Raw genomic sequence first — 24,845 nt, forward strand, 5'->3', positions numbered from 1 at the left:
CTGCCGTAGTTGGATGAATCAGTCGACGTTGACACTCCTTGGGATATGACTGTGCTTTTGTAGTGGAGAGCTAACTTTAGCCAAACGTTAGCTTGTTGTCAGGTTTTTTAGGATCACGTCAGCCGAGAAGGAGGTATTCGCGTGCCAACGCGCTGTCTTGACCCAAACTTGTGCTTTTCGTTCGCCTTAATATTTGTTAAAGATGACATTAGTAGCGGTAATGTCTTCCGGTGAAGGAAGCTAACTTAACTTAAGCTAGATGGTTAGCTAGCGTGTCATCAACTTGTGCATCTCCTAACTTAGTCCTCGCGTGAGCCGTAATTGCCTTTCACGAGCCCTCCCGGACGAGGTGCGGAGCTGGTTACTAGTCGACATCTTGGCCGGGTAGCAACGCAACTTGACCCGAGAGTCCGACCGAAGTTTACCGGGACTACCGTGTGCTAGCTCGGTGAAGCTAGCCAGTCGGAGTTTGTGTCATGTCAAAGACGCAGTCTGACACGCTGGGGTTTGTTCCTCAAAAAGACGTCGTATACAACAAACTCCTGCCGTACGCGGACCGGCTGGATGAAGAATCCAACGATATTCTGAGTAAGATAAAGGGCAACCTGTGCCGAGCTGTTCAGTTGCGAGAGATATGGCCCGGTGTGTTGTTCTGGACGAGGAAACTTTCCACGTAAGTAACATTTAACGTCAAATAATCTCTGGTATCAACGGTGACAGTTGTTGTTCACGGCACAATGTTTTCAGTCATGAGACTTTTGAAGTCGCCAAACTCACGTAACGTGTTGTGCAACATTTATTTGTATACTTCTTGTATGTGGCTGTTGGGCAACATCGAATAATGCAACTTACTGTTTGCTCACAGTTTGTACTCTGGTCAATGTCAAGCTCAGAGAGCCGCATGTAAACAGCCTTTATTGTTTAATAGCCTGGTATGGTTTTATGGTTTTACGTTAAGTGTGTATGCCTTGATACACACTGTAGTCCCTGTGTATCGGATTAGTGATGGCTGGGTTTCGTAAACAAGGCAATAGTGTGTCAAATACACAACCTGACAGCTCGATAGGAGGCCATTGTCATTCATGTTGTGCTCGGTTGGCTTTGACCATCTTTATTTTAAACCAGCGAGTCAGGTGACAAACTCACCTGATAAAAATATGAATAACACGGTCAACCTTTATGGACTTCCTTATGAAGTTTCCTGTGAAGTCGTTTAAATACATTTAGTTTACAACCAGCTTTTGATTAGCAGTGTAACGTTTGCAGAGGTTATCGTCATCATTCAAGTCGTACCTGTTCATTCTAACTTCACGAGAAGACATCACATCATAGTATTATATCTGTCACCCCCTTTTGCATATATCTTTCAGTAAGACAATCTCACAATGAGATGCTTTGCGTCAGCATAATACATGACTCGATATGACTGTAGTTTCATGTGCTGTTTAATTTGGTTGTACTTGGTTGCTGTGCTGTCCTTAATCCATTTCAGTGCCCAGTGTTGGCTCACTGCTCTGTTCTTGAGTGACTCACTTCCGGCTCAGAGAGATGGAAAGTTTACTGTGGGGTTGACCCAGATTCTGTTTACTTGTATAAGTTTTTCAACTTTGGTTGTGTCAATAAAAAAATGACATGTGCTTTATTTTTGTTATGATGTTATTGCTTATATGCCTGAAAGAACATACGCACCTTTTTTTTTTTCTCCAATTGGAGAAATTATCCCTAAACCTGTACTTCTTATTTAGATACATACGACTGTATGGGCGAAAGTTCAGCAAAGAAGACCATGTGCTGTTCATCAAATTGCTCTATGAACTAGTGACGATCCCCAAACTGGAGATCAGCATGATGCAGGGCCTCGCACGGCTTCTTATCAACCTTCTCAAGTAAGAATGACCCCACTTTTTCTTCTCAGCAACTTGTACACATGTTTAAGACACAATTATTCAAAATGTCACAGTAAAAGATAAATGTAAGTGTTTCTGTTTTCTCAATGAGCTAAGTTAGATGCTAGAAAAGGCTGCAATCAAATAATGTAATTGATTTTCTTTTCCCCCAGGGTAAGGCTGAGATGAGATAGGATCTGTGTCTTTATTCTTATCTATCTGCATGTCTGATTCCTCTAACAGGAAGAGGGAACTACTGTCGAGGGAGGACCTTGAATTGAGGTGGCGACCACTGTATGAGCTCCATGACAGGATTCTTTTCTCCAAGACAGAGCATCTGGGCCTCAACTGGTTTCCCAAGTATGCCTCTGTTCTTTGCTGTTGATCATGAGTTTTTTTAAAGCATGCTTAATCATACTATTTCTGAAGTGCCATGGATATATCCAATGAGGAGGGAACATTCACTACATATAAAGGGTACAGATTTGGTGTTTTTATTTTCTTCCATTACACCCTCAGTTGCCCTCAAGCTCCAGCAGAAACTCAGGATTTTTTTTTTTTTTTGGTCCCCCTTCCAATTTCAATTTCTCCGATTTTTATGATAGTTAGGTAATTATTGTAGAACAATACTGCAGAAAACAGAACAATAATTTGGGCACATCTGTACTTTCCTACACAGAAAATGGAACATATCAAGTTGATATGAGTAAGACTGAAATCACTAAAAAGTATATGTTGTAGTGCGTACAATTTATTTACTATTGGAGCTGAACCTTGCCTTCACTATCAACCAATACATTGCTGAGCATTTTCTAATTGCTTTGGAGTGTAACACAAATACTCATTCAATGTAACTTGGTTTAGTTGCCTTCTCATTCAATTACAAAAGTCCTGTTCCAAGTTAACCAAATGTGTTAATGTAATTAATCCACTACCAATCACTTGAAATATTGAATTAAAAAGCTAGGATAATATTTTAAGAGTCTAATCAATGTTAAAACAAATAAGGTTATACAGTGTTAACTAGGTCGCTTTGGGCTTTGACAACTTAACTTTTCCATGAAATGTGCACAGTTTTTTTTAGTCATCATAGATAAGTAGATATATTTGTATATCAAGGGAAATAGTTCCATAAGCCAATCTTAACTTTGACTATACTCTTAGGTTATAGGTTTTTGTAGTTTGAATATAATCTAATTGTGTTTGCGTAATTGGACAAGTTGTTGGAGAACAAGAGAAACATATTGTGCGCCCCATCCCTTTTTAATAACTGTACTTTTACAAAGAACCTTTACACTATGCGCAGTTTTGGAGAGAAGCTTAAATGTCACTTTTCCCTGTGCAACATCCTTAGAAATTCCTTGTGAAACAGCAAGCAGTGCGAGGTGCTCTTTTATGGTGCTATGGGAACATTGTACATTTATCACATAAATGCCATGCAAGCACATCACGTCTATGTTACAGCTGATGAAAGCAAGCTACTTGCGAGCTCACCTCTTTCAAAACTATACTAATGCATACAAAACACAACACTCTGATTACATAATTAATTGTATAAGGTGAAGCATAGTATGTTAATATTTTTTGAGTGATTGGCACTTTTCACGTGCTGAATGTATTCTTTATGCCTTTGTCTCCTTTCACATTCAGTTCTCCACGGCCTCGTTCATCCTCTAAACTCATAATGATAAAATTGGTTCAGAGGTGGTAAGGACAATACTTCTCTTTGTGTTTTACCTTGAAATCATCATTTGAGGGACTTGTTTTATTTTATTTCATTTATTTTTATACATTGCATGTGAAAACAAACACTGGACACCCCACATTGAGATGGATGAAAAATCACGACTTAAGCAATGTTAACATTTCACTCATATTGGAGACTGTCGCACTGCAGCTAACAGATTTCTTTGTACTCTTCTGATATCCCCTGTATAAACAATGAGAGAATGATATTAGACTGTAGTTTCTTTCTTTCTATTGACTATGTGGAAGCAATATTGTAGCAAGAAGATAATGACCGTATTAGGAAATAATAGTTTCTAATTTTGATATAACATGAATTACTCCATAGGCTAATGGCATTGGGTTTGGTGTTAAGGATCTTACAACAATATTCTATAATTTGGCCCATGTTCAGGGCAGTTTTTGCTGTTACATATCCCTGCTGAGACATACCTGCACGACATGGAGGAGCACAGGCTCTTGTCATGTTTCCGCCCCTCCTGGAATGCACTGGAGTGAACGTGAAGGTTCACTTCAACTCTGACGCAAAGGTCGTAACGTGTAGTCTGGGGTTCCTTCTGCCTGAGTGTCAGAGCGCTTTGTAATACGACACTCAGTTTAATTAGATCTTGTTGTTGTTGAATTTGCAGTGCATGAGTTTGACCCTGGTCTGTGGCCTGTGTGTTGTGGGCTAAACATTGGGCTAGATCCATGTAGATAGTTGCAGTTGAGTGTCACCCATAAATGTGCTGTTGTTAAGAGTATTACATGTTGAATGATTTGGAAATAAGTGACCAGTTGTTGAGTAGCAGGGCATTTCCACCAAGGCATGGCTTGAGCTCGCATGTGAGCAAATCGGTGGGATTGTGGGAGGGGAGCTCAAAAGCTGTGGTTATATCTGTCTGGAGCTTTCACCACTGTTATGTGACCACAGCCCTGCGTTTGCAGTCTATATGTGAAGATAATCATGTCAGGAGTTTGTGATGTGTAAGACATTTTATTTTTAGTTATAAATCCCAAACCACCTCTATTTACAAAGTGTTACGGCAGCGATTTAATTCAAAGTGTCGTGTTATGAATGAACAGGTAGGGAAAGTGTATATATACATCTGTATATTGGCATGAGGCCAACAAGGACGCTTACCCACTATTGATTCAAATGAGTAGCATTTTTAGTGAATTGATTACAATCCGTTTATTACAATTTCTTCAGTACACACCAGATCCTAAGATTTTCTTTTTCACTCTACATCAGTCAGGCGTCTTACGAAGTTTCTGTCTGCATGCGGTCAAAGTCACGGTGCATTGGTGTGAAGATTGTTTAAGGGTTTTCTTTTAAATGTCATGAAATTTGTCTTTCGTTTTTTTTCCCTTAGCTCTGTGGAAAGTGTGCTGAAAACACTTGTGAAAAGCTGCAGACCGTAAGTATATCTCAATCATTCATGTATGTGTCTCTTCTTTTTAATTTTAGGCTCCTGGAGGGTATTCATATGTTTCTGAGAATTGCCTTTTTTTCAAAATTAGAGGTTTATCAGTCTGAGAATTCATTGTTTTTAATCAACATAGATTTTAGTAAATTGACAAGACATTTAACGATTTATGAGTAATGTATAAAAATATTTGAAGCTAAGCTGATTGGAAAGTAACCCCCTTAATGTTGGTTATATTTTGGATGCGGTAGTGGATAAAGAGTCCCTGATTGTTTTCACCCTAGTTGTGCGCATGCAGATTTCTGAGCCCTTGGACTCGTCCCTCAGTTTACACTTAGGCAGATAATCCTATTATCTCATCTAATTCTGTCTTGTGTGTGAGAAGGGAAAGTGATTTGTGGTCAGCTGCTGAGACTCTGTGGATCAGCTGTGAGGCAGAGGGACGTAGCCTTGGTTGGAAGTGACAATGGATGTGGGATTGCTGAGGAGATGATGTGACCTGAAATAACCTGCAGAGTTTACACATGCACATTATGAACCATCAAAATCCCCACGTGGGACTACTCTCCCTAGTGGACCCGCAGGATTTATCCTCACAGATACAAATGTACGAGGTGTAGGACTTGTAAATTGACTTGAAACATTGCACTCCAAAATTGACATTTCTTAGCTGCTGGTTCATACAGATGGTCTCAATGATTGAAAACCCAGAGTGAAAACAGTTGTATGCTTTTGTTTTGAAGTAATCATTATGTTTTACATTTTATGATTCCTAAGAGACTTAAGATAATCTTTGTAACGCTCTTAAGATGCTCTGCTGGTTGGGAGGCTTCGAGTGTCCATAGTAATACCTAAATATTATGATATTAATGACATTCTTGCCCATCACCTGGCATTTGCTTGATTTTACAAAATAAAAATCTAATTTGAAATGCTTTCTCTGTTCATACAGATACTTTGCCGAGTCTGCTACTCAGGAGATGCTGGATGAATGGAGACCACTCCTCTGTCCCTTTGATGTCACAATGCAAAGAGCAATCAGCTACTTTGAACTCTTTCTTCCCACGACTCTGCCTCCTGAGCTGCACGACAAGGGGTTCAAGTAAGAAACTCATCGTCTCCTACGTGTGGTTGAGTTTCAAGATTGCTCCTGTCTGAAGACCGTTTAGCTAGTTAGCCTTGAGCATAGCTTGGCTTCTGAAGCGAGAACAAATTAATGAATGATGAGCAACTTTCTGTCAGCCATATATGCAGTATATGCAGAGGATCCTGACTCAGATGTGATGACTGCCAGCTGGCATTATAATAAAAAAAAAAAGTGCCACTAAATATGTGAGGGGTGTAGAGATGTAGTGAGTGATAATTTTTTTCCTAGGCCTGTTAGTACTGACCTTAACAATGTTGCAGACTACTGACCAGATGCATCCCTTTATTGCCACTAGATATGCTTCTAAAACATACATGTACACTTGCACCAAGAGAACAAAGCAAGTGATCACACTAATGCCTCATTTCCACTGCATGATACAGCCTAACTTGACTTTACTCATAATGGCAGTGTGGGAAACTGCCGAGACTTCATCTCTACACAACACAGCTCTCACTGGGTCCTTTTATCAGCATCCAACCTATTAAACTAGCCAGTGAGGAGTGTAACGGAGACAAAACTGCATCCCTTGATGATAAATGTCCCATGTATGTACTTAGTGCGGTTTCCTTCTGCTTTTGTAACCATTTGTTTGTCTGACAGGTTGTGGTTTGATGAGTTGATCAGCTTATGGTTGTCTGTGCAAAATCTTCCAAGCTGGGAAATGGTGAGTAATTTGTTTAAAAGATGTCTGAATGTACTGTCTGTACTTCTGTCAACCCAGTGTGACATGTTTTCCTCCATCTTTGCAGCATCTGGTTAACGTCTTTGCTCGCTTGGCCAATGACAACATTGGCTACATTGATTGGGACCCTTACATCCCTAAGGTTTGTTGCTTTAAAAATATATATATATATATTTCCACTACGCAGTTTGATACTTGTTTGTTTTAGAGTTTTGTGGCACATGCTCTCATGTGGCATGGTGTGTATTTCATGGCATTGCTGCTTATCAGAGAAGCAAACTATCAAGTTTCTTTGTTGCTCCTGGTCACAGATGGGAAGTGACTTGCATAATGCCTCAGTTTCATTTCAGTGGCTGTTTTGAGCCATGCTTTTTGACAACACTTGCTTGAGTTACTGATGTATATAAACTCCTGACGTGTTAAGTCCAATTAAATGTTATGGACTTTTACAACACATGAAGTCCACATCAAAAATAATTGACATGGAATATTTGACAATTGTTTTGTTGTTCACATTTCCAGATTTTCACCAGAATCTTGAGGAGTTTGAATCTCCCTGTGGGGACCAGTCATATGATGGTATCTCGATATGTCACTAATGCCTATGACATTAGCCATGTGGTGCTTTGGATCTCATCCCTTCTGGTTAGTGCATTGTTAATCAAATGATGTCTTTGGTAAATACTTGCAATCACAGTTAGTGTAAAGATTATTGTCACGTTAACCCTTAATGTGTCAATTTCAGGGAGGACCCAGCAAAGAAGCTCAAGCGCAGCTCAGTGGCCTTTTCAACAGTATAACATCCTTCTTCCACCCATCAAACCATGGCCGCTGGTTGGTGAGTCTCTTCTTTCTTCTTTTGGATTACTGTGGAAAAGAAGAAGCAGTAAAGGATGGGAACTGCTTCATTAGACCGTCCATTAGAAGAAGTGTGTTCTGGAGCAGACATTCAATATGTGACCGCTCAGCATTGACAACTTTCTTTAGTGACGCAATAGCATCAACAGATCAGGCATTTACGTATTTTGGTAATTATTTACCAAATAGCTCTTAAGTAGAGGAAAATAGACTTATTTATACATGGCAATAAATATTTATGCCTAAATAAGCAAAAATCTAAGTTAAAGTTTGAACTACTACTCCGCTTCACTGAAGCTGTGTCGGTGTAGTTTGATCAGATTTTAGTGACAGTGGCGGAAACAAGAGCAAAAGTAATTTTAAACTTTCATCACATTTTGATTAAAATGTACCTAAACTCTTATTGGTGCATGGAAATACATGACATCATGTTTTCCCAACTGAGGTTCAAGTAAATCAAACAAACAAAAAATGATCATGAGTTATGATGCTTTGACAGCAAGCAGTGAGTTTAGGTGCATCACTCATCCCGCTGGTTCCAACGTTAATTCCTAGTTGAGACCGCATACCATGGAACTCAGCGGCAGGACAATGACAGAGTGCGTAGTTACTCGTCATAGTTTTTCTGGGAAGCTTCCAGAATCTCCGTATCAACTTCATAAATAACAAGAGGACACGTGAGTGAGATTGCTGCAACGCTATTAAAGGTCACTGGGAGCAAGGCCAAATGCCTTTCTGTTTGGGGATCCCGCTGCACTAGTTCTGAAGCAGCAAGAGCAGCAACGTGTACTCGTACACAAACCTTTAATTTTGGCTGGGGGGTTTGTGTGTATTCTAGGATGTTGCTTGGGAACACGTGAGAGGGTCATCCACTTAGCTCTGTTTTCATTCCATGTAAACAGTGTTTTGTAATCAACTAAGAGTTAAAAAAAAATACCACTAAAGTATGTTCATAATATATTGTTCATGTCTGTTTAGAGCCTCAGCTTACCCAGTTCTAAAGGAAAAGTGGAAATCATAACTCAAGTCACTTTGTAACAAAATACAATTTTGTCTTTGCCTGATGAAATTCCAATAATCAAACCCGAGTGATTTGACTGGACTGAAGTGAGCCCATAATTTGTGCGTCCAAGTTGATAAAGCTGTGTTCAGTGTCTTGGTCTGTGTTTGTATGTCCGTTACATTATCTTTGTCATGCGTCTGTCTTTCTGTCCCTGATGTCCAGATGAAGCTCATGAAGCTGCTCCAACGTCTCCCAGCCAGCGTGGTACGGCGGCTGCACCGAGAGCGCTACAGAAAGCCCACATGGCTGACACCAATACCAGACAGTCACAAGCTCACAGAAGAGGATATCACAGGCTTTGTGGAAAGCATGATGCAGCCGGTGCTGCTGGCCATGTTCAGCAAGACGGGCAGTCTCGATGCAGCCCAGGCCCTGCAAAACCTCGCTCTAATGAGGCCCGAGTTGGTCATTCCCCCTGTGCTGGAGAAGTAAGTCTGTGCTGAACTAGAGAATCTCAGGGATAAATCTTCAATCCAAGTTCCGTTTCTTAAGACTCTTGAGAAATGTTTCTAGCTTTGCTCTTCCGGCAAGAGACAAGGCCACATTATGAAATATACACAACGGTCTAATTGTTCTCCTTGTCTACGATAGAACATACCCTGCTCTGGAGACTTTAACAGAGCCCCACCAGCTGACAGCCACTCTGAGCTGCATGATTGGTGTGGCACGGAGCCTAGTGTCAGGTGGGCAGCGCTATCCTGAGGGGCCCACTCACATGCTGCCCCTACTCATGAGGGCTTTGCCGGGGGTTGACCCAAATGACTTCAGCAAGTGCATGGTGCGCGCCACTATTGTTCATGTCTATCTTCTTACGCCACACCTTATTGTAGTTATGTTTTGTTTTTGTTGAACTTCTAAAAATTGAAAAGCAAACATTTCTGTCCCCACAGATCACGTTCCAATTTATTGCTACGTTTGTGACTCTTGTGCCTTTGGTGGATTGTTCGTCTGCCCTACATGAAAGAACTGACTTGACGCAGGTTAATCATCATTATTCGTCCTCGCCTTGTCAAACCATAAATCCGAGGTGTTAAATGCGTATAGATTTGATATATTTTGTCTGACTTTCAGGTGGAAAGGGAGATGTGCTCCGCTTCAGCTGAGTTTGAAGACTTTGTGCTTCTGTTCATGGACAGGTAAGTTGAGTTTTGATGAAGAATTTAAAAAGACGAGTCATTCTTCAGCAGCAGTTGTGATGGGATATCATTTATTTGGTCAACTTATTAACACATCTGAACCAAAATACGGGTCACAAGTGTATTGCCTAAAACAAGATGTCCTGTTAACTGCATGTGACAAACTCTGAGTAAATCTCAGCAGAAATATTTTCCTCTTTTGAAAAAGATACAGCAAAAGTTCTGTTCTGTAAAACGGAAAGCTTTTTTTTTTAACACACTTTGATAAAAATTGTTCCTGACTCGAGAAGAAATGAAACACTTTATCATATTTTGGCAGAGTAATTTCATCCCTATCATAGGAACAAATCAAATTGTGGTTTCAGATTTTGTTATTGGTGTGCTCAGAGTTATGAGGGGGAGAAAAGAAAATATATATTTTAAAAAACAGCATTGTTGAGACCTGTTTAAGTGGATGAAGCATCATAGCAAATGGTATTTAATCTATTCAGTATTTGAGTATTTTAACTTTTGTCTGTTTTGTCTGCACAGATGCTTTGCCCTGATAGACAGCAGCACTCTGGAACAAACTCGGGAGGAAACAGAAACGGAGAAAATGACTCATTTGGAGAGTCTGGTGGAGCTCGGCCTGTCTTCCACCTTTAGCACCATTCTCACACAGTGCTCCTTGGACATCTTTAAGGTAAAGGCTTTTGTCTCAGTCCACATTTTTCATTCTTTAATTTAAATAAAATTTTTAACACTTATCACATTGTTTTCACAGGTGGCTCTGGAAAAGGTGTTCAATTTTGCAACCACCAACATCTTTGAGACGCGTGTAGCTGGGAGAATGGTGTCTGACATGTGCAGAGCTGCTTCCAAGGTGAGTCCACTCAGACTTCTTCATGTGGGCCCAAATCATCAATTTCTTGTAGCTTTTAACTTCATAATCTTAATCCTCGCTGTGTGTCTGTTTTCAGTGTCACCCTGCAGAGTCGCTCAAGGCGTTTGTGCCACACTGCTGCAACATCATAAACCAAATCGCTGTCAGTAAGTGCTCACCACACAGGAATAAACATTTCTAAAGGAGGAGGTTTTCAAAGGCATGACTTGAGTTTTCTTCTGAGTCTTTGTCATTTGCCTGACACACACTTTTTTTTAAACAGATGAGGAAGTGTTGAATGAGGAGGAGCTTGACAAGGAGTTGTTGTGGAATCTCCAGCTTCTGTCTGAGGTGATTTAGACCGCTTGTGATTTACTAAGTTGCCCCCTAAGTTCCTGTATTTACCAATGCCTTCTATTTATACTTCACTTTTTCCTCTTTGCGGTTCGCACCTCAGGTGACCCGTGTGGATGGGGACAAGGTCCTACCTTATCGATCTGACCTGGTTCAGATTTTGCAGTTGACGCTTCACCTCAAGTGTAAGCAGGGCTACATTCTAGCTTGCAACCTGCTGCATCACATCCTTCGCTCCGCGGCCCTCATCTACCCCACAGAGTACTGCAGTATGCCAGGAGGCTTCCACCAACCAATCAGTGACTACTTACCCATCAAGGTACTAATACCGTTTGGTCGTACATTTCAGAAGCTTAATCAAATCAGTATAAAATGTTCTTTAACATGGACACAATAGTCTTACTTTGTCCCATACACTTGCAGTTACAGCCATTTGTCTTTCTGCCTTACACCTCTATGTTGCTCTCATTGTGACCTGGTTTGATTAATTGTCCAATCCCCTCTTTAGACAGTCAGCCAGCCCGTTCTTTGATCTCATTAAGTTGCTTCCTTGGTGGAGGCATACATAGTAGATCACTTTGCTCCTTCTCTGTTTTCTGCTCAACAAGAGATAAGATGTGTCACTTGTGGTCCACACCCTTAACAGCAGTAGTGCATGACTGGAGGAATGTGTGATGAGTTGTCCTCGTCTTTAAGTGGTCTTTAATGAATGCCATATACATTATGTATTTCTAAAATAGGTAGCTCAAATCAAGCAATCTCATTGGGTCATAGCCTTGATATAATAATCACATACCACTGCTATTGCATCTAATTCCTTTTCACATCAGTATCACTTTCCCCCACAAATAACGGTACAGATACAAAGTATCAAAGCTAGCTGCTTATACCTGCAAAAAAATGAAAGCGTTTGAGGTTCACTTCTATGGAGGTACGATTTAGCATTGTCCATCTCCAGGCTGCTAAACAAAATACAGAGCTACATAAAGAGGAGGTTTAGCAATGTTGCCTAGAATTTGCAAGCAAGCAGGAACCTAGTAAAAGTACACTAAGCACTGCCTCCGCAGAACCATTCAGAATATATCTGATGTGGGTCTTACCACGAGAGAGGTTATGTCCATAAGTGGCCACAAGGGTAAAACTTCCCTGCAAAGCTATTGGCAACCAAAACTGAGGGACCGGAGAAAGTTGAGGAGCTTCCTCGCCATGACAAACAAATGACAAACAAATTTAAATATTCTCAACTTTTAAGCGCAAGGCGCTGAGTCGCACAGGTCATCAATGCCAGTGTGTATCGCCCGGTTGCCCACACAGGCCCGCTCCACAGGCGCACTGGGCTGTTTTGCCCGGCGCGTTTTTTTGCCAAGGCGCTTTTGAAGCGGCTGCACTTTTAAAAGTCGCGTCTGGTGTGATCGGCCCCTTAGCTGTGATATAATCACAACATACCACAGCCTGTTGGGATCTATTGCTTAAATATATTTAATACAATGATATATTATACACTATATCTAGCCACATGTGATGTATATTTAATTTACCCTTGGCCACTAAACACACACAGAATGGTGTCGATAGCAATGCAGTTTTATAAATCATGATTTGATTCAGTAACTTTTAGCCAAAGTTGTATTACGATGAATAAACACATGTCTGTGTCTTATGTCTGTGCTTTTTACTGGAGGGGAAAGAAAGTGCTGTTTATCCAACGAGCAAGTTTGTGTGTTGAGATTAAGTTTCATTGGCAGAAATTCAGGTCCTATTTGTAAATTACCAGATATGAACCATATCTGAAAACGCCAAATTCTGTGTGCTTATTTCCTCATTAATTATTAATTGTGGATATCAGGAAAAACCTAATTGACATTTTATCTAATGAGTGCATGAATATAACGTATAAGCTTTACTGATTGTCTTTATCCCACGCAGGACTGGAGTCGTCCTGGGGACTTGTGGAATTTGGATATCCGATGGCATGTGCCCAGTGTGGAAGAGACCTCCTTTGTTTTTTATCTACTGGACCTGATGCTCCAGCCAGAACTTCAGCGCCTTCAGAGATTTGCACAGGGAGAACAGGACATGAGCAGGTATGTAGTGTTTACTTCTGCACCCGACAGTAGTTACATTATTATTTCTACTAAAGTCACTTGATGTTTGTTGATTTCGTTTTTTTCAGAGACGACGTCCTACAGAGCCTGACCATTATTCAACACTGCCTCCTAGGAGCTGGGAGTCTGATGCCTCCACTGAAAGGAGAGCTCATCAATGAACTGTGAGCTCTTATATTTACATACTACTCTGGTTTTCTTGCTCCCCATTTCATGTATGAGTTACTTAATCATTTTGTATTGTTGTTGCTAAGGACTATATAATGGACTTCATATTGGACAGATGTTTTAGGCACATTTTAATTTCACAAAATTTGTTTTCAGACTATTTTAAATTTTAAGTTAACTTTGCCTCGAACCGGCTTTTTCACCCAGGGTTCATAGTATGGTGAATCTAGATGAGACCAATCTCTACACCGCAGCAAAGTATGGTACGCAAGTCTCTTTTTAAGAACTGTCATGGTGACAAAAATGTTGCTCACAATGCATGTAAATCATAGGGTTTGTTGGCAAATAATCAGACTCTGTAATATTTTCTCAAACTACAGATGAGTCCAGAGAGAACTACAGAGATGCTATCTGTAGAGTGATGAGACAGCTGCTGCGTAAGTCTTGTGGTCTTATTTTGTTCTCTCACCACATCTCTAACCAAGTTGTAGTCGCATTCAATGTAACGGACAAGCTCACAATACACTGACGGTCTCTGTCCTGCCATCTGAGTTCCTCTACTTCTTCTGACAGATTACATCCTGGAGCATTCTGAAGATGACACCAAGTCTCTCTTCTCCATCATCAAGGTAGGCTGGCAGTAACATGATGGCTTCTTTGTTTGCAATGAATAATATGCCAATACACTACCAGGGTTCAGGCTGTAGAGCAAATTAGCCCGGTTGCACTTTGCCAGTCCCAACCAGCATTTGCTGATATATTTGGCTCATGTCTACAATACTGCTGTTTACCACTGTATCATAAATCCGTCAAACAAACAAACAAACAAACACTCACATGAGATCTTTTGTAAAGCCACAGTGGAGCAGTGCGTGTAATGTTTCACATGCTGCGTGGGACATTGTGTAGGCATAGGTCATCCCTGACTTTTTTTTTTTAATTATGTTTTTTTTTATCTTGAATCATACACAGGCTTTTGCCAGTAGCTAATGTATTGATCCTATCGCCCAACACTAATCAATATTTTTGTCTATGATACCTGTCAGATTATCAGCGACCTGATGCACTTCAAAGGTTCTCACAAACATGAGTTTGACTCTCGCTGGAAGAGCTTCAACCTTGTGAAGAAATCAATGGAAAACAGAGTGAGAAATCAAAACATTTCATTGTGCTTTTGTTACCTTTGTACCACTGTTGTCCTACAGAGGGAGTTCAAGCCATGCACTCTCCCCCATGCTTACATTAGTGCTACTGATATTACACCCTGTTTTTAAGAATGAATGGTGAATAAAACTGTGTGACGCCGTTGTATTTGCAGCTTCATGGCAGAAAGCAGCACATCAGAGCTCTGCTCATAGACAGAGTCATGCTCCAGCATGAGGTAAGTCCTTCATAGACAAATTACCTCGTTGGGTATCATTTTAGCTTCAGATTTTTAACTTTGAAACTTGTTTTATCAGATGCGAAAGCTGACGGTGGAAGGCTTTCAGTACAGGAGCATTCACCAGGAGCTCATGAAAGATCTTCTGAGGCTTTCTACAAGCACCTACAGTCAAGTGAGTTCCATGGGACACTCCATCATATTAAGGCATTTATTAGCTTCCAATTTTTTTTTAATCACAGAATAGCCATTACACAGCATGAATCAAAAATACATTTGTGGAGTGTTCTTAATGCACCTGTAGAAAATAAAACCTTAACTGAGACTTGTTATTACCTTCCAGGTTCGCAGCAGAGCTCAAAGCGTGTTGTACACCGCACTGGGAACCTACAATTTCTGCTGCAGAGATCTGATCCCCCATGTCCTAGAGTTTCTCAACCCGGACAACAGCACTGTCACACAGCAGCAGTTCAAAGTATGTTTGGCCTCTCAGGCATCTCTCTGTCGTGCTCTACAACATAGAAACTAAGTACTTTTCAAGTACTTCAATTTCATATTTTTTCATTAACGTTCTCTTTATGTCCCCAGGGTGCCTTGTACTGTCTCCTGGGTACTCACAGTGGAGTGTGCCTGGCCAATTTGCACGACTGGGACTGCATTGCTGTCACATGGCCCGCCATTGTACGCTCTGGCCTCAGCTCAGCCATGTCTCTAGAGAAGCCCTCCATTGTGCGGCTCTTCGATGACCTTGCAGACAAAATTCATCGCCAGTATGAGACCATCGGTGTCGACTTTTCTGTAAGAAAAACACTAAGAACACTTTCACTTTCTTCATAGGATTAAAGGCTATTTTGATATCTGCCTACCTACGATAGTTGAAACCCAATAACTACAGATACCTTGTAGCTTTGAGTGACATAATCTATATCGAAAGTCAATCTTGTATGTTTTCCAGTTGAAAAGATGTGGTGAAATTGTATTCATTCCAGAATATTAAGCCATGAAAACGGTAACATTTTTAAATTATTTTATATGTATATATATTTTTTTTATATATATATATATATATATATGCGCCCAATTAAAATTGATTCATATTGATATTTTAGCATTACAATAACACTATCACTCTCTCTACCTTTGCCTTTGCTTATTGAAGCGACCAGAATTGTATTCGAAGTATTGTGACAAGGTTTTATCAGACATGGCCTTTCAGTAGCAGGATAAGTTACAATGCAGCTCGTGTGGTACTGCTTTGTCGTTCCCCCTGCTAACAGTAACCTGTTTCCTCGCTATACCTGTCAGTCAGCCTCTTTGACTGCCAGGCACGTATGGTTTCAGACAATTAAAACACTTAATTTAGAAGAAAGAAAAAAACATGGCCTTTCAAACCTTACACTTGCTCTGTTGCTCATAAGAATGGGTCCTTAGAAACTTGACGAAGGAAGACCGACTCTCTGGTCAGTCTCTGATGTCTTGAATGAATGTATTTATTTAAGTTCTGGCACGAGGAAGCTGTACTCTGGACAGCCTCTGACGTGTGGAGTCTGTTTATTAATTCCTGTCCCCACCACCTGAGTTCTAGCAAAGCTGCAAAGAAAACAAGGTCATCAGAGAGGTGTTTATGGCTCCTCTCAGCCGTCTTGTATTCTTCTCTAAACAAATCTACTCGGAACCAGTTTCATACCAAGTATATTTCAGAGGATTGAGACATCCCACTGCCTTCTAATCTTTACAACTTGATAGTCTGAACTTTCTCTCACGTCAAAGGTTGCAAAGTCCCTTCTGAGTTATTCAACAATGATTCAACAATTTTACATGTACATTTCATTAGTTTTCTACCTAACCGTGTCTGCTCTCCTTCTCTGTTTAACAGATCACTCCCTTCTTTTGGAGCTTCCTTTAAGTTTAGTTCCCTCCCACATGTTTGGACAAAGTGTCTGACAATTTTTTTTTTTAAATCTTTTTATCCTTTTAGATCCCTGGTGAGTGCTGTGCTGTGGCCAAACAACTTATGATTGCTGGAAATCCTGTTCCCAAGGAGCCTGTTTCTCCAGAGGAAGAAGCAGCAGAGGCTTTGAAGAGGCAGGAGCTCAAGAACCTTGAGTCTGTTGAGTAAGTTCACATCAGCAACGAGACAAACAAACATCACCACTCCAAGGGCCTTGACTTGACTTCGGCGCCTAATGTTTGAGCAACTGCTTTGATATAAAATGACTGAACTTTGAGTCTCCAGTTCACATCATGGTCTTTCGGCCAAACGGAATGATAAAGTGCTTAAAAACAGGTGCAAATATTAATAATGCTCTACTTTGTTGTAGGAAATACAAACATCTCATTGGTGATCTGCTGGACTTCCTCAATAACAGGAACATGTATGTTTATTTAATATTTACTTCATCATATCCTGCTTTTATTTATTTATTATTTAGTAACACCTTTGTTAAACATTCCAGGCCTTGGAAGTTCGAACACATTGCGATTGGCTTTCTGTCGTTGCTGCTGAGAGATGACCACCAACTCCCACCACCTGCTGTGACGTTCTTTGTGAAAAGCCTCAACCATGACTCTCTCTATGTTCGCAAGGTGTGGCATAAACACAAATTATACGACATTATAGTAGCCGTGCTGTGTTACTACAGCAGATGGAGGCACTCCAGTCTTTCCTTATGGCATTTTGTTTGAAATGTCTCGCTTTCTCCATTAGGTGGCGATATCAGCTGTGGCAGGGATAATGAAACAAATAAAGAGACCGCATAAGAAAATCCCCGTCAGCCCCTCTGAGCTTTGTAAGCATCATACGTTTTTCTTTGTCTAGTTGTCTTGCGTATGAAGATTACAGTTCTTGTGATTCTAATTACAGTTTCTGTAACTCATCTTTGGTAGGTGGAGGGAAGGAGCTGAGTGGTATTGTTGCAGGGGACCGACTGGACAACAAGTGGCTCCAGTACAATGGCAGCAGCCTGCCACGCACACAGCAAGACTGGGATGGCTGTGTGTTTGTGGAAAAGACTCACTGGGGATACTACTGTTGGCCAAGGTTCACATTTACTGTCTTATTTTCTTTACTTGACTGTCTTTTGCTCTTTTGAGAGAGAGAGATTTATTTATTTTGTGTTATGTGTCAAACAACGTCTTGAACCTTGCTTTTATTTACCATCACTTTATTTTCGTTCTTAAGAAAAATGATGATGTATGCACCAATGGAGGAGCAACCCAAACAGAACCTGACCAGAGAGGAAATGACAGAGGTTTGTACACAATCATGCACAGCCCCTAGGAAAAATATATTTAAATATATAACCATTCAATAATGTAAACGCCTTTTTTAACTGCATCTAAGTAAAATACATGTTCATGCCCTTCCTAACAGCGGGAACAGATCATCTTTGACCACTTCTCGGACCCGGTATTCATTAACCAGTTCATCGAGTTCCTCTCTCTTGAGGACCGTAAGGGCAAGGACAAGTTTAGCCCTCGCAGGTTCTGCTTGTTCAAGGTGAGATTCCCAGAGGATCGTGTTTTTATGCAGAAAGCAAACTAAAGTTAACCAATAAAGAAATTAATTTAATCCCGTCTCCTGATCTCTCCAGGGATTGTTCCGCAATTTCAGCGACGTCTTCCTTCCCGTGCTACGGCCACACATGGAGCGCCTAGTGGCCGACACCCATGAGAGCAAGCAGCGTTGTGTTGCAGAGATCATGTCTGGACTGATCCGAGGCAGCAAGCACTGGAAATACTCAAAGGTATGAAATTTAAACTCTACGTTAGTAAGGATAGTACACATTGAAAAGGCACATCAGGATTTGTACAACATTGCAGAGAAACACTACTTATAGTTTGACAATGTGCTGGCTTCTGATTTTGTGAACATGTATCTTCAAATGAGAACAAACCAGTACATACACTTGTTCTCCGTTACAGGTTGAGAGCCTTTGGGAGTTGTTGTGTCCACTGCTCCGTACGGCCCTGTCCAACATCACGATAGAAACGTATGCGGACTGGGGCACCTGCATCGCCACAGCCTGCGTAAGTCGTTTATTCCCATCATGTCTTTCGCCTTCCTTTCATTAAACTTGTGTCACTTATCCTCAACTCTGTTGTTTCTGTCTCGTACAGGAGAGTAGAGATCCACGCAAGCTCTACTGGCTGTTTGAGATGCTAATGGAGTCTCCAGTCAACGGAGAGGGGGGCTCCTTTGTCGATGCCTGGTGAGTAGAAGGGTCGCTGCCTGAAGCAGATGTTTATGTGATTGACATACTGTGATGATTGTGCTTCTTTTTTCCTTTTCAGTCGTCTCTATGTGCTGCAGGGTGGCCTGGCTCAGCAGGAGTGGCGTGTTCCAGAGCTCCTCCACAGGTTGCTGCAATACCTGGAGCCCAAACTCACACAGGTCTACAAGAATGTACGGGAACGCATTGGAAGGTGAGGTCCTTTTTCACATCAGTGAATGCACTATTTGTGATCATTCCCTTTTTTATTAAACTCTTTCTTCATTTTTGTGTGTTCTCTTATCCTCTCTGATTTGCGATCCCTTCCAGTGTGCTCACGTACATCTTCATGATTGATGTCAACTTGCCATACACTCAACCAACTACCTCCCCCCGCATCTCGGCCTTCACGGAGCGAATTCTGTTGCAGCTGAAGCCTCTTACCGAGGGTGATGAGGAGATCCAGAACCACGTGGTTGAGGAGAATGACGTGGGAGAGCAGGATGAAAGAACGCAAGCCATCAAGCTTCTCAAAACAGGTTGGTCACCGGTCTGTCATTGTCACTATGAATGCTGGTTATTGTAGGAATGTTTATAACAATCGGGAGTTACTTTTTAAGCAGGAAATTAATCTATTTTGACAAACACCTGCAATTAAAGCAGAAGATTATTCTTTAAGTATCGAAATATCTGTCTTCAAATGTCTGCAGTGCTTAAGTGGCTTATTGCAAGTGCTGGTCGTTCCTTCTCCACTGCTGTCCCAGAACATCTGCTGTTGCTTCCCCTGCTCTTCAAGGTGAAACACTTGTCACTACCAACTTTTATATTTTGACGCTTCAAGTGTACACCATACTGGTTTTAAAAGGACACCTCCTTATCGCTGTCCTCTGTTCCAGATTGCGCCAGTTGAGAACGATGACAGTTACGATGAACTGAAGAGGGATGCAAAGACCTGTCTGTCTCTGATGTCTCAGGGACTCCTTTACACAGAACAGATCCCCATGGTCCTCAGTGCTCTGCAGGAGGTGAGTCATCAGGCAGCTGTGGCTGTTTTTTCCACTTTTCACCTGCATCACACATGACTGGGCTTTTTACAGACCCTCACATCCTATAACCTACAAGGTTAATAAGCAAAAAGATGAACGGCTCAAAGGGAATGAGATTTTTGATTCAGCCCTGTTAAACGTTCACTCTTAAATATACCTGTTACATATTATATTGTGTGAGTACAATAGTGTACAGCTCCCTGCTGGAGAACCTGGAAAAAAAGGTATAATAATAATAATTATTAATAATAATTATATTAATTATATAATAATAATATTTTGGAGACAACTTTCTGATGTGCAATTGTCAACAACATATGCAAGGACGAATAACTAACAATTATAAAACTGAACTGTTCCAAGCTGTGAACTGGTATGACACGCATGCACATATCGATGGTAGAACCCATTTGATATTGTGTACATTTTGTCTTCAAAATGAGTAGCATTCCCTAAAAAAAAAAAAGGAGCTCCATTATAGAAGAAATACTAAATGGAGGGGTTATTCAGGGCATGGTTAGTTCCTCTTGTGAAACAAATGCTCAGGGTATGTTATTGATGTGGAATGTGGCTTATTATCGTGTGTTGCAGATTGCCGGCAGCAGCTCCTGGCACGCTCGCTACACGGTGCTCACATACCTCCAGGTAATGGTTTTCTATAACCTGTTCACCTTCATGAGCGAACAGAAAGCAGTGAATGGCGTCCGGGCTCTGGTGGTACGACTGCTTGAGGATGAACAGCTGGAGGTAAAAACAACCTTGCATTTACAACTGTTTGACGTTAAAATCATTAAAAAAAAAAAAAGTAAAGCTTCAACGTCACTGCAAGATGAGAGGAAGAAGAGCAAACTGATTATATTATAAGGTTCGCCAAGATATTGGACAATACATGCTTGTATATGCTAGCGTGTCATTCAGCTCGACTATAGTGATTCAGCAATCTCCTCCTCTAGTCCTCTAGCTGTTGCTATGGAAACCACAGGCTGCAGTAATCTGTTGCTATGGAGATAATGTTCAGATTGAAGGAGGATGAGAGGGAGAGGGATGGTGTGGAGACAAAGGAGAAGTGGGGGATGGATGGAAGTAGCCATTTTTATTTGGCCTCTTAAACTAAGCTTGGTTTTATAGGCCTTTAGCTATAGGACGGTTTCATTGCTCTCATTTCTTCAGGATCACCTTCATTAGAAAAATACATGTGTTCACAGAATTTGATGAGCTGACACTGGTGCCAAGATGCATTTAATGCAAGAAGTGACCCCTTACTTTTATTATATTGTTAAATTACCCATGTCACACAAAACACCAGGTTTAACTCAAGAGGAATCTACCTTCCTTTTAAGACACAATATGTTATATATTGTTGATACAAAACAGGTACCCTTTGAAGTTATAATGTTTTCTAAGAAGAAGGCTATGACCTCTTCGTCCTCCTGGTCCTACATAATCTTGAAAAAAAGCTGAAGCTGTTCCTCTAGACTAGGCTGCTCAAAAGTTTGCATAATACCCATTTCAAAGTTTACCTTTTTTGCCTAGAATGTGCAAAAGACTATTTAAACGTACATAATAGACACACACGCGTACACATGCATATATCTACCCCCAGTCCCCTAGCTGGCAGCTATTTCCATCCAGCTGGCCAGTGTACACACTAGTGGCACACCCTGCCTAATGACATTTTTGCTATGGTATGTCTTATACAGTGCACAAAGAGGCTGTCAGTAAGGCCAGTGAAGTATAGCAGACAGAGGTGCTGCGCTCGTTAGCTTGTGCCATGACGGCCATAATATAGGACGACTTTTAGAATCTGTGAGCGTATGGTTCACACATGGAGGAGGAACAATTTAGTATCAAATATATTTTTCAAGTATCCAATTAACCGACAATGTAAGCAATGGCTGGTTTAGCTTTTTCTTTTTTGCTTCTACGTGCCATTTTAGGACATTATTTTAATTACCACCAGCAAGTTCCAGAATAATCAGCTATGTTATCCATGTACATTATAATGTGTGTTGTATTTAACACTGCACTGTAGTGACACAATACTTCAACTTCCCATCTACTCTTTCTGCCTTTTTTGTTTTCTAGGTAAGAGAAATGGCTGCAACGACACTCAGTGGCTTCCTTCAGTGCAATTTCCTGTCCATGGACGCCCCCATGCAGACACATTTTGAGGCTCTCTGCAAGACATGCTTGCCTAAGAAGAGGAAGAGGGAGCTCGGCTCGACAGTGGACACTATACCGTCTGCTGGTCAGTAACTTGTCTGGAATATGTGATTATGCACTCGATATGAGGTTCTTATTTTAATGGTATTTCTCCTGTTGTGTTTTTGTAGACCTGGTGCGGCGTCATGCAGGTGTTCTCGGGTTGAGTGCTTGTATTCTCTCCAGCCCGTATGATGTTCCCATCTGGATGCCTCAGCTGTTGATGGACCTGAGTGCTCACCTCAATGACACACAACCCATTGAAGTATGTGTAATTGCCTACTTTCCACTTTGATACTGGTGCCGTGGGGTTATTTTTCAGCCTTTTTGGTGTCAACAAAACCTGTGTGTGCTATGTCAACTATTTAGTGGATTATTTTTATTTCCTGAAAGAAATCCCATAACTTGTGTTTGTGGTCCACTAGATGACTGTGAAGAAAACTCTGTCAAACTTTCGACGGACTCACCATGACAACTGGCAGCAACATAAGCAACATTTTACAGATGACCAGCTGCTGGTCCTGACTGACTTACTAGTCTCCCCTTGTTACTATGCCTAAACCAGGTAGAGCATTTTAACTGCATACTGTTCTTGAAGCATAAATATTACTGAATGTGTTCACATCCACAAGCCATTTAACTTGATTATTGTTCATAAGTGGCTTTGTGCTATTTTTTTCTGTGTCAAACAAAGCTGCTGGAGGGATCATTTATTTAACGACCCCGGACTGTAGAAACCACCCTGCATTTGGAAGGAGGCTCCTGTTCTTGATGAAAGATACAGCATCACCCTGGAAAAAGAGTGACACACAAAGCAACCGAGTTGTGGCTCAAGGAAGGATTGAAAAGTTGTGTATTCATGTATTTAGCTCATTTACATTTCTACTATACTTAATATTTAAGGATCAATCATAGCAGGGATGAATGACCTGCAGTTTGTAATATTACTGTACTGTACTCTGTGTGTGTGTGTGTGTGTGTGTGTGTGTGTGTGTGTGTGTGTGTGTGTGTGTGTGTGTGTGTGTGTGTGTGTGTGTGTGTGTGTGTGTTGACATCTGCCAGTGTCCCATTTCTCAGGATTCTATCTGAAGTATCAACTCTGAGCCAACACGATGTCCAGGGTGGGACACGCTCTTTGCTGTCTCCCGATAGCAAAGGGTTTGTTTCAACAATGGTCTCTTCAGATCATTAAACCTGCAACACACAATGTTTGTATGGCTGTTTGATCTATATATGATTTATATGCATCATGCATGTACATATATCATGGTAGAGAAAATATGCACAAACATATTTATTTATTTATTTGACTTTTTGAAGTGCTAAGTTTTAATTTTTTCATAAAACGTATTACTGAGATAAAGTAGATGGCTGAGCTTTTAGCAATGGAGCCTGTTGTCATTTACTCTTGCAAAGAAAGGGAGAGGGCAAGCTCCCCACCGCTGTGTTGTGTGATGCGTTTGCTGTGAGGAACTGCGAACCGTTTGATCACCTTTTCATGTGTCTCAAAAGAAATACCAAACCGCCTGTCCATAATTGTGACCTCTTGCCTCTTATCCCTGAAATCATTTACCTTTTTTCTAAAACCCACTGAGATTTTGGTTTGCTTTCCCCTGATGACTTGAACTCAGTCAACGCATTGACGCATTTAGTACCTCACTTATGTATAGTGTAGTGCCAAAACTGCAGTGACTATTTTCTTTTCTTTTTCTAGATGTACTGTTTGCTTATTGATTGAGATGTCAATAAATTGTTTGTAAAAAAAAAACACAATTCTTTCTTTTCTTGTTTTTGTTCGTTTAACTGAAGTAGTCTGAATAACATTATGTAGTAAATAAAGCAACTCCAAATTCACCATTTTAGTTTTTCCAGACGTTTTTGAAAGTGATCGGAAAAAACACATTACTTTGCAAAATGTCAACTTAAAAGGATGTTACACTGGTAGGAAACAATGTGACTGTCAAAATGGTGAATATATATTTCTTCTTCAGTAGAGTCAGACCCTATGAGTCGACTGTTGGGCGCCATATTGGACCTCCATGCTCAGCCTCCATCATCCATGCGTGTCGCCTAGCAACGGTTGTTAAACTGCTGTTCTCAAGGACGGCAATGAAAAGCGGGAAATAAAATAATACAATAATTTGTATGTTTAATTGAGTGTGTCATACCAAGCCTCTAGTTGAGTATGTGGTAATGGGTGTAACCGTACCCCGTAATATGACCATTGTAAATATTGTCGGGCCACCATGTTTCTCCAGCACCACGGGGAGGGGGAGAGGGGGCTACAGGCTGATCTGGAGTCAGAATATGGCGTAACAGCCTTTTCTTTCAAATCGCGTGACCCTGGAGTAAAACTGAAACACGGCGTTTCTCGCCGTTGTGTTGTCCTGGATGGGGGAAGAGCGGAGAGTTCCTCCAGACGGAATACCTGGATGCGGTGCTTGTGCCCAGATACGTAGGCAGTGACTTCATACTCGTGTTGCGGCGCAAGTCCAGTGGCTGTCGTTCCGGTGTAAGGATGGATACATCGCCGAGAAAACGAATACGCGATCATCCAAAAAATTAACACAGACATTTAAGAAAACG

At 41.0% G+C, this 24,845-nt stretch overlaps 1 protein-coding gene across 1 annotated transcript; it reads left to right on the forward strand.

The window, feature by feature from the left end:
- Positions 1-476: 476 nt before the first annotated feature.
- psme4a (proteasome activator subunit 4a) lies at positions 477-24,018 on the forward strand (the record flags this gene model as incomplete). Its single annotated transcript, XM_079229726.1, has 48 exons — positions 477-673; positions 1,746-1,886; positions 2,130-2,246; positions 3,537-3,593; positions 4,988-5,032; positions 5,994-6,143; positions 6,792-6,855; positions 6,941-7,015; positions 7,396-7,518; positions 7,619-7,711; positions 8,957-9,222; positions 9,386-9,572; positions 9,685-9,774; positions 9,866-9,930; positions 10,462-10,612; positions 10,694-10,792; positions 10,890-10,959; positions 11,076-11,143; positions 11,250-11,465; positions 13,073-13,230; positions 13,320-13,415; positions 13,627-13,682; positions 13,800-13,856; positions 13,993-14,048; positions 14,466-14,564; positions 14,738-14,800; positions 14,880-14,975; positions 15,144-15,275; positions 15,389-15,598; positions 16,779-16,915; positions 17,122-17,175; positions 17,257-17,386; positions 17,508-17,589; positions 17,687-17,840; positions 17,982-18,051; positions 18,174-18,299; positions 18,394-18,546; positions 18,725-18,829; positions 18,920-19,011; positions 19,094-19,225; positions 19,342-19,550; positions 19,722-19,807; positions 19,908-20,036; positions 20,649-20,804; positions 22,143-22,305; positions 22,391-22,524; positions 22,685-22,824; positions 22,954-24,018. The coding sequence occupies 47 exons, from the start codon at positions 477-479 to the stop codon at positions 22,817-22,819; spliced, it is 5,544 nt and encodes a 1,847-aa protein (XP_079085852.1). The 3' UTR covers positions 22,820-22,824; positions 22,954-24,018.
- Positions 24,019-24,845: the final 827 nt, after the last annotated feature.

This window comes from Taurulus bubalis, assembly GCF_910589615.1.
Source record: "Taurulus bubalis genome assembly, chromosome: 14".
In the NCBI taxonomy this organism is placed as follows: Eukaryota; Metazoa; Chordata; class Actinopteri; order Perciformes; family Cottidae; genus Taurulus; species Taurulus bubalis.